The sequence below is a fragment of the Cariama cristata genome, unplaced genomic scaffold (genome assembly GCF_000690535.1).
Source record: "Cariama cristata isolate BGI_N322 unplaced genomic scaffold, ASM69053v1 scaffold38481, whole genome shotgun sequence".
NCBI classification, from domain to species: domain Eukaryota; kingdom Metazoa; phylum Chordata; class Aves; order Cariamiformes; family Cariamidae; genus Cariama; species Cariama cristata.
Genome location: NW_009599343.1, coordinates 817 through 10816, shown reverse-complemented (window position 1 = coordinate 10816; position 10000 = coordinate 817). Strand labels below are relative to the sequence as shown.

Below are 10000 nucleotides of genomic sequence, written 5' to 3'. Positions count from 1 at the left end.
TAGGGGAAGAAGTGAAGCGGTTACCTAAGGACATGTTTAAAAAGTCGCTCAGTGCTATACCTGAAGTGAATAGAAATGTGGGGGCAAAAAGACTCCTAAAAACGTGTTAATCCTGAACGCAGCAGGTTAGGACTTTGTCTCCTTCGAGACACTTTCTGGTTCCGTGTCAGCGTTTAGTGTTTGGCAGCTTTTTCAACACTCCCTGATTCCGTTTATCTTTGCTCCACATCCCATTCTCTTACTGCCCTCGTCCTCCTCTCTGCAGGATTGGATGGGCAGGGTGTAGGTGGCGGTGGTTGTCCTCCACATCCTCCCCATATGTTGTCCATGTAATTCAGGAGCACTGATTCCTCCGAAGGGTGCTCTGCCATGGGAAAATGGACGTGTGTGCCTCGATACAGGAATAATTGAAACCACTTTTTTTGCAGAAAAAGCTGGTGATTCAAGGGAAGCAGATTGCGATGCACTACAGCAACCCCAGGCCTAAATTTGAGGACTGGCTTTGTAACAAGGTATAGTGCATGTTTTTATCGGAGGGAGTTTGTCTTGGCTTCAGTGCTCTTTACCAGCTCAGTGATTTGAACGAAGCGATGCGTGATTCAGACCCGCTCATACTGCTGGTCCGTATGACATCATAGGAATAGTAAGATGCAGGAATGAGAATGTTTTGTAGCTCTGGTGGCAGAGTAGGCAGAGTGACAGAGGTGTTGCCCCAGAAGACACAGAGCTTGGGCAGTGAGCTGTGCTAGAATATGAAGTCATTAGGTGATGACTAATGTAGCGTTGAATTGCTACTGGCTTGCTGCATATTGCTGTGTGTTCCTTGTTTCCCCACCCCCCCAAGTGGAGATAATACAGTAAGATGAGGACCAGGCTGTTCTATCAGGCTTTAACTACACTTTTTGCCCATAAAGATAACTTGTTTTCCAGCCTGTGTTTCATTTTCACATTGTGCTTTTTAAAGTAGTTGCTGTGCCTGGGGTTGTAAGTTGAGGACCACATTGAAGACCACACAGTTAAAATAACTAATTCAGGAGAACTAAGGAGAAGGTAGCTGGGATGTTCTGAAAGCCGCTGTGCTACACACAAGGGTGGATTTTACTGTTGTCAGTTATTCTGGTGGGTTTAGCTTCGTTATGTTACTTTCTGTGAATGTGTGGGTTTTGTACAGCAAATGCCAGCATTGTTACAAATTACCGGAGTTGTTACCTTACTAGGCTTTTCTTGTTTCTCGTAGTGCTGCCTGTACAACTTCAGGAGGAGGCTAAAATGCTTCCGCTGTGGAGCGGACAAATTTGGTACGTTACATTGATCTCCTTGGCTGTGTTTGATTTTGTGGGAAACTTTCAGTCCTGTGTAGGAAACAAAGTTCACTGTAGGTCCAAGGCTGGCTTGTGAAATGCTGACTTTCGGTGAATGAGCCGTATTGTGACCAAAATATTTTCTTCTTCCTATGAAGATTCAGAACAGGAGGTACCACCTGGAGCAGCAGAAGCCGTTCAGTCTGTGGATTATTACTGTGATAGTAAGTTATCTTTTAGATATTGTATAATGTGAAATGTAAACACGGGTACTAAAAGTCTTCCTGAACCTCAGACTGCCCACTGAAGAACTTGAAGTGCTCTGGAGAGCCGTTTTGTGCACAGCTAACGTCATGCTTTCTTTTCTCCTCAGCCATCATTCTCCGAAACATTGCGCCTCATACAGTAGTGGAATCCATCATGACTGCTTTGTCTCCGTATGCATCTCTGGCAGTCAATAATATTCGTCTTATCAAAGACAAGCAGACTCAGCAAAATAGAGGCTTTGCGTTTGTGCAGCTGTCTTCTGCCATGGTGAGGGCCTTAGTGATGCACTGGAGAGAAACAGCTTGTTAATGTGGTGAAGCTCTGAGAGCCTTTGAGCGGTCTGAAGGACTGCCCAGTTCACCGAGGGTTAATTGACGCTCGATGTGTCAAAGCATTTCATCGTTAGCTGCAGTTTGGAAAGAAGTTGTGGGATGTGAGCACATTGGAAAGCTATTTTTGTAGCAGAGTGCTTTTGGATTGAAGGCTAGCTTCGTGCTTGGATCACAAAAATAATGGTCTGGGATTTATTTCGTTCACAAAAATTAAGATCTAGGTCATATAGTGTGGGAGCAGGTGCACAGGATTGGGCTGCTGCTACCTTGAAAAGGGGGGAGAAGGGAAATCTTGCCGCTCTCTGCAACATCCAGTGGGAGGGTGTAGGGACAGCAGAGACATAAGTTTTCTTGGGGGTACACAGGGATAGGACAGTAGGCAACAGCCATAAATTGAAACATGGGAAATTGCAGCGAGGTACAAGGAAAACCTCTTAACTGTGAGGGAGGTCAGGTACTGGCACAGGGTCCCTGAAGGGTGGTAGAATCTCTGTTCCTGGAGGTGTGCAAACGACATGTAGAAGTCGTGCTTGGGGACATGGTTTAGTAGTGGACTTGCAGTATTAGGTTTATGGTTGGACTCAGTGATCTTAAAGGTCTTTTCCAACCTAAATGATTCTATGATTCTATATACCAAACTTGATAAGCAGCGTGATCTGTTTGGACCTGCTTTAGGCAGAGTGGAACAGTTTGTTTTGAGGATGAAAGTGGGGGCCTGATCTGTCTCTGCTGGCCTCCCTTTTGGAGTAATTTGGGGCAAACACCTGCTTTATGAAGCTAAGATTTTAGAACATGTTTAATATTCAGTGACCAGGGAAACCATTGCTACAACTATTTGCACATGGAGTGTGATCAGTTTCATTGTGCTCTTCTACATGTGTATTGTATGAGGAGGTGGAGGTGTTCTTAGCTGTAGCTGCTTTCAGTGGCTGCATGTGAAAAGGTGAAGCTTTGGGAACTTCTGAATCCTCCATAGTAACCTGCCTTTCATAATAATGAGTATTTTTTGTTGTAGGATGCTTCTCAACTGCTGCAAATTTTACAAAGTCTTCAGCCACCATTAAAAATTGATGGCAAAACAATTGGTGTTGACTTTGCAAAGAGTGCCAGAAAGTGAGTTGCGCTAGCAGTTGATTTTTTTTTTTAATCCCTTCCCCCCTGTTTATATTGGAGACTATTTGTTGTCACCCGGGCTTTTATTATGATTGCTGTCACTCCAAAGTTTTACTTCCCTTAAGTGTCTTGTGTTGCATGCATCTTGCTCTTCACTCTGTGTGAGGAGAGTGAAAGCATTGTTTCCTACCACCCTTATTTCCAGTGCTCTGAAGGTAACATCGTAACTGCTTGTGTATACAGCACGCTTGTTTCCTTGGAGACCTAATGACTTGTTACTGACTGTACAACAATGAACCTAAAGTTCCTTTACTTGCCAAGCAGTGCTTGGGCTCATTCATTACAATCAGAATGTTTTATAGCTGCCAAGAAATCCATGCGTAAGGGTGGACTCTACCTCCTTACATAGGGAGACACTTCAGAAAAAAGCAATATTTACTCAGATGCATGATTTTTGTGGTTACAGAGACTTACTTCTCCCAGATGGTAACAGAGTCAGCGCCTTCTCCGTGGCAAGTACAGCCATTGCTGCAGCTCAGTGGTCATCCACTCAGGTATGGTTTGAAGGCTGTTGCTCATAGTCCTGCTTTCCTGAAAATGAGAATGTATAATTTCTTGGTTGAACTGACCAAAGCTGCTAGGACAGATCTGCTCTTACAGTTGGGTGGGCTGGAGCCTAAGCAGTGTTGACATTCTTAAATGCAGTAATTTGTTTGTCCCTGACAAAAATTACCTGCTCAAATTTCAGCCACAGACTGGAGAAGGCAGCACCCTTGACTACAGCTACCTCCAGTCAGGACAGGATGGCTACACACAGTATGCTCAGGTTAGTAGTGGCAGTTGTTTTCTCACCAGTAGCTTATTGTAATTTCAGTATCTGCTTATCTTCCGTTGTCATTCATTTCCCTTTGCAGTACTCCCAGGATTATCAGCAGTACTACCAAAATCAAGGAGGAGTGTTGGACACAGATGCAGCTACCATATCAGGTAGTACATGTGAGAGATGCTGTTGTTTGAAATTATAATCTTGCAATAGCAGTATTTTATCTTAGCCTTTATGTTACTTTGTGGTGTAAAGGGAGACTCAGCTCATTTTGCTCACGGGGTGTCTGAATGAGTACATGTTACTAGAGACCCATAACAGAGTCGTTCAAGTGGGACCTCTAGTCTGCGAGATGAGAGAGCAGCCTCTGTTTCAGACTGTTGACGAAAGTCCTGAACTCAAGAGAACTGTGAGCAGCTCTAGACAAATCTTTAGCACTAGCAGCTGTCAGAGGCCAGGAATCACTGACTTTGGGAGCAGAATATTTCCTCCTGAAAAGGAAACTGTTCCTTGTCTGGGTAGAAAATACCCACTGTGTATGTGTCTCCTTTTGAACATTTATTGCCTTGTTTGGCTGGAGCTGGAATTAGGAGCTGAAACTGTAAACAAAATAATTTTAGCCTTAGGATGAAGTACTGTTTTACAAATCAGTTGGCTTACCCATTATTGCTCTCTGTTGGCAGGAGCTCCAGTCACTACCACTACAGCTGCAGTTGTGTCCCAGAGTCCTCAGTTATATAATCAACAGACAAACTCACCTGACTCTCCGGTAATTACAGCACTAATTACTTCTTGCTTTCGTCGCCAGGGTTATGTGAATATCTGGCTTAGCTGTGGCCTTTGCTCTTTAAAGTGGGTGGTACAGCAAAGCTGCTGAGTGTCCACGGGTTAGTCACAGTGCTTGTGGTCATAAGTCATCTGCCATTTCTTTCCTGTGATGGTTTTGTTCTTTGCTAAAAGGTGAGTGCTGAGCGTACCGGTGAAGCGGAGCTAGCTGTTGTATGTGTGGTGTGGGCTGCTCATGCCTTGGCTCGCTGTCCTTGTTTTCTTGCGCCTTGGTGACAGATTTGCTAATTGAGATTCCTCGTTTTGGGTGTTTTTCAGACACAATCAGCACCACCTACCACTAGCACTCAGGCACAAACAGCTCCCCCGACTGGCGTAGTCCCTGGAACCAAATACGGTAAGCAGTTGGGAGTTGCTCTAAGGGGCAGGTATCTGTCACTGTATAGCAAGAGAGAGACTTGGCTTTGGATGGGTCCTCTATCACCATACGTCAGTGGTGAAACTGTCCCTGAAGAGTATATTCTGCACGGGTGATTTAAGAGCCCGTTACAGACACGTCTGCCATCGCGGCTGCTGCTAATCTCAGAATTTTACCTGAAATATAGAAAGATACCTGTCTGAATTCAACTGGAACGACCGTGTCCCACACTCTAATTTTTTTACAGCTGTCCCTGACACTTCCACCTACCAATATGATGAATCTTCAGGATATTATTATGATCCTATAACAGGGCTCTACTATGATCCTAATTCCCAGGTAAACACAAGTTCTTCCCACCTGTCTTAACTGTTAAGGTTCGTTAGTTCCCTGTCTCTGATCATATGAGTGATATAAACTTTGAGGTGCACAAAATACCAAGTGTAGCAGGTAACTCTCAGCAGTGTGCGTAGCGCTGGGACTTGACTTCCCTCTGGTGTAGCCCTTCATTTTTCTCTCCTTTCCTTAATTTTCGCCCCAGTTTGGCCCATGGAGGATTAGCACTTGTCACAAACACTGTAATTGCGCTCTTTCATTGCGGAGTGCCCAGCAAAGTGCCTCCAGCTCTGGGCTCTGGTGGGTCATCTCCTGGGAGAGGTAGGAGGTTCTCCATAGTGCTGTTGGGCAGAACGCCTGTGTTTGGGGATGGAGGCTTCAGCCACTTCGTGCCTTTTGTGACCCCTTTGTGGAGTTTGCAAAACTTATTTGGACTCTACAGTGTAAACATCTTCCTGTTTGATGCGCTAGTCTGAATCGGACAGCTTGCCTGGGTTCTCCCTTGGATGCTTAGCTTGTATGAGGTGTTTAACTGTCTGACTCTTTTTCCTTCGGCAGTATTACTATAATGCCTTAACCCAGCAGTACCTTTACTGGGATGGCGAAAAGGAGACCTACATGCCTGCTGCGGAAGGTATCACGTACCAGCAAACAGCTACCACAACCACCACCAAAGAAGTGAAGGAGAAGAAAGAGAAGCCTAAAAGTAAAACAGCTCAACAGGTAGAAGACAAAATGGGATCATAAGTGAACTAAAGTCTTCTGTGGAATGGGATAACAGTTCTCCTTTTTCATGAAAGGAAAGGATTTCACAAAGGAAATCCTAGGCTATTCAGTGCAGTGCATGCCTGCAATTTGCAGGCATTGTAGAGGGTTGAGGAGAGATGGAGTTGGCAAGGCTTCAGTGCAGAAATAAGCTCTGCATAGGAGGAGCACACATGGAATCATGCCAGGACCAGTGGGAGTATAACTGAGCTGTCACTTAAGGGATTAGATTGATAAGAAGGGTTCATACAGTAAAACAAGCAAGCTGCGGTGTCTTTGAACACTGTATACAGGGAAACAGCTGCACTACATCCAGCGTCCTGTGGTTTAAAAATAAAAGGTGGTGGGTTGACTTGTTCTGGAAACTGTATGCAAGATTGAATCTCTGTCATAGGAGATTGATAGCTGTGAGGGAGCTGTCTGAGCAAACCACTCTGCCTTTCAGATTGCTAAAGACATGGAGCGCTGGGCAAAGAGTTTGAACAAGCAGAAAGAGAACTTCAAGAATAGCTTCCAGCCACTGAGTACCAGAGAGGAGGAGCGGAAAGAGTCGGCAGCTGCAGATGCAGGCTTTGCCCTCTTTGAGAAAAAGGTGAAGGTGCTGGCAATTGTGTGCAGTGGGGTATGGTATGGCAGAGAGCTGGATGCTCATGGCATTCTTGTCTCATCCAGGGAGCTCTGTCTGAGAGACAGCAAATCTTGCCAGAGGTGATGAAAAATGGAGATGATGAAAATCCACTGAAGGTGAGTATGAGAGACCTGACAGAGGTATTCCCAAAGGTTACTGGTAAAGCACTTCAGAGGAGGTCTAGCAGATACTTGCTTTCCAACCTGTATTTCCCCAGCGTCATCTGTAAAAAGTTGTGGAGGTTACAGTGGTCCGATGCAAGTGCAGTAGACTGGGTGACTTGAGATGCGCTGAGAAAAGCAGTGATTTCTTCTAACGTCAAGAGCTCAGCTGAGGTTTTGAGGTTTTAAAAACAACTGTACTCAAATTACTGTTTGGCTATTGGGAGCTGAATCTTGCTGCGGCTGTAGTATGTGGTTCTTTTGAGTTGCATTTCATCCTTAGTAATGAGAGAGTGATGCCCCTCCTGTGTGCAACAAACACGTCGTGAGCCTCTGCATTCCCTTTCTGGGCTCTCTGAAGTCTGGTGACACTGTTGCACTCCCCTTAATGCTGTCCTTCTTTCCAGCGTGGCCTCGTGGCTGCCTACAGCGGTGACAGCGATAACGATGAGGACTTACTGGAAAGAATGGAGAATGAGGAAGAGAAGCTGACTGACTGGAAGAAGATGGCTTGTCTGCTGTGTAGAAGGCAGTTCCCAAACAAAGATGCTCTGATTCGGCACCAGCAGCTGTCCGACTTACACAAGGTAGTTGTGCTATGCTGTCAGGAAGGTATTTGGTTGCCGTAATTCAGCATGTAAACCAAAGCCGTGATGCATGTTGCTATTTGGAAGACTGTTCCTCTGAAAGCAAAAGTAGTTGCAAGTGGATTGTTGCTCTCCCCAAAGTCAGCTACTTAAGTGAAAAGAGCTGTTGTGTATTTCATGTTGTTAATGTGAATCTCTTCTTGTTTCAGCAAAACATGGATATCTATAGGAGATCAAAGCTTTCGGAGCAGGAACTCGAAGCCTTGGAGCTGCGTGAGAGAGAGGTCAGTGTTGAGATGAGCAGATGAGTAGCTAATGGAAAACCTGCACAGATGATACATTGAGCTCTCCTTATCCTGATGCACGTCACTTGAGATAATCCTTGTAAGCCAGCCCCTTCTTGGGTCAAGGTTCAGAGCTGTTCTCTTACATGGCGCAAGGTGTCCTATATCCCACAGCTCCTGCTTAGCAGGGAAGGGCCCTTCTGCCTCCAGCTCAGGGCTGCCAGACTGGGACCAGAAACCTTGCAGTGCCAATCAGCAGCTAATCCAGTAGGTGTTGGGGCTGGGTTCTTCCTGCCCCAGTGCAGGTTCTGATGTGCTCCAAGGACTTGCATTTGAGGTTCTCCTTTCTGTGGTGTTAGTCAAGCCATGTTTTAGGTGGCTGCAGTGGACAGCTTTCTGTAATAGCAAGCATTTAGCATACTTCCATAGCTCAAAGACAAAAGTGTCTTTAAATCGGTACTAAATCTGGTTACCTCGTGCAGATGAAATACAGAGACAGAGCAGCTGAGAGGCGGGAGAAATACGGCATCCCAGAGCCCCCTGAGCCGAAGCGCAAGAAAGTCTATGACGCTGGCACAGTGTACGTATCCGAAAGCTCCTCAGCGATTGCTTCAATACACGATGAGCAATTTGATTAACTCATTTCTTCTTCCTGCAGTAATTATGAGCAGCCCACCAAAGATGGCCTTGACAACAGTAATATAGGCAACAAGATGCTGCAGGCCATGGGCTGGAGGGAAGGTTCAGGCTTGGGAAGAAAATGTCAGGGCATCACAGCACCCATTGAGGTAAGTAGAGATGGATGCTTCCTTGATGGGGTTTGGTGCCTTTTTTTTTTTGTATTCGGAAGAACTCACTGCTGAAGATCTCTTTCGGAAGAAACTCTGCCATCCACAGCAAAGCTGCCTTTGTTCACGTTAGGTCCCGCTCCTGTTTGTCCTGTGGGCTGCTAAAGCTGGGGCAGAGCTGGGACTCGGACAGGCAGGGCTGCGCTTCCTTCCTGCAGAAGTCTGCTCCTGAGGTGCTGTGACAGCAGGCCTGCACTGGGGCTGCGTACCCTGGTGCTCCATAGGATGGGCTGCCCTCCCTCCAGCTGTTGGCTTCCCTGGGTTTGTCTGCGCTCTGGGTTACGCTGTTAGGAACTGTGTTCTGTGAAAGCTCTTCCTTTCAGCTGCTGTTGCAGTGGGGTCAGAGCAGTGTGAAGCCAGCAAGCATGGGATGTTGGGTGCAGTCTCATCTCTCGGTGTCGGTATTTATGGCTATGTGGGATCCCCAGGGAAGCCTGCGTAGCTAGCTGGATTGATGAGTTTTTCTGTGATGTCCTGCATGGTGGCGTGGCCTCTCGCTGCGGAGCTGAAGCGTATCTCTCTTCCCTTGCAGGCCCAAGTACGAATGCGAGGAGCTGGCTTGGGAGCCAAGGGCAGCTCCTACGGTGTCTCCACTGCAGATTCATACAAAGACGCGGTGCGGAAAGCCATGTTTGCTCGCTTCACGGAGATGGAGTAATGCGCTCTGGCCTGCAAAGCGCTTGTTAGCCAGAACTGACTGTTAAACGCTGTAGCCTTGGTGGCCTGGCTGTATTCTGGTTATGGTTTAGAGTTGACCATTTCATTCCCTTGGACTTTTTTCCCCCTCTCGGCATGTAACACTTCCATGAGCAGATTGTTTGAACTGCCCCAACTTCATGCTGGAGAGCTCCTGGTTAGACCAAAGGGAATGCTGATCTTTATACGGTCCTGTATATAGTGTAATGTATTTTGTGTTTGGAGCGTGTTGTCCAGATGCTGCTTCTGCCCCCTGGAGCAGGGGCAGGACCTGTTAGCTGTGGTTTCACACTGTCTCTGCTCTCCTTTTGTTGTATTGTCTGTTTTGTGTGGTTTTTTGGTTTTTTTTGAGAACTTTCCTGTACATTTTGTATGATACATCTTTGTATAGACTTTTTGAAGACTTTGATTCTAGTTGCCAGTTTGGCTCATTTCCAAAAGAAATACATCCAAAAATGGTCCTATTTCTGTTTCTCGGTGGGTGAATGAACAATAAGTTGCCAATGCTTCCGTTCTGTGGTTCTGCTTCTTCCTTGATGAGACTTAATCCTGGAGTCTCTCTCCTCCACGCAGCGCTCTCCTCCCCCACTGCCTTTTATCCCTGCGCTGTGCCGTGCCTTGTTCAGAGTGTCTTTCTCACCGCTTCGGCATGGAC

At 46.2% G+C, this 10000-nt stretch overlaps 1 protein-coding gene across 1 annotated transcript in view; it reads left to right on the top strand.

Annotated features, from left to right (window-relative positions):
- Positions 1-9851, top strand: part of RBM5 (RNA binding motif protein 5) — a 10299-nt gene extending 448 nt beyond the window's left edge. The window contains exons 1-19 of the mRNA XM_009709646.1: positions 1-512; positions 1238-1298; positions 1460-1525; positions 1675-1835; positions 2916-3013; positions 3480-3567; positions 3762-3839; positions 3928-4000; positions 4520-4605; positions 4941-5019; positions 5288-5379; positions 5935-6099; positions 6587-6733; positions 6814-6885; positions 7338-7517; positions 7727-7801; positions 8284-8381; positions 8460-8589; positions 9182-9851. The exon at positions 1-512 is cut by the window's left edge and continues 448 nt beyond it. Coding sequence (XP_009707948.1) covers positions 462-512; positions 1238-1298; positions 1460-1525; positions 1675-1835; positions 2916-3013; positions 3480-3567; positions 3762-3839; positions 3928-4000; positions 4520-4605; positions 4941-5019; positions 5288-5379; positions 5935-6099; positions 6587-6733; positions 6814-6885; positions 7338-7517; positions 7727-7801; positions 8284-8381; positions 8460-8589; positions 9182-9307 — 1926 coding nt within the window. The 5' untranslated portion in view covers positions 1-461 and the 3' untranslated portion in view covers positions 9308-9851. The remainder of the gene's footprint in view (positions 513-1237; positions 1299-1459; positions 1526-1674; positions 1836-2915; positions 3014-3479; positions 3568-3761; positions 3840-3927; positions 4001-4519; positions 4606-4940; positions 5020-5287; positions 5380-5934; positions 6100-6586; positions 6734-6813; positions 6886-7337; positions 7518-7726; positions 7802-8283; positions 8382-8459; positions 8590-9181) is intronic.
- The last annotated feature ends 149 nt before the right edge of the window (positions 9852-10000 follow it).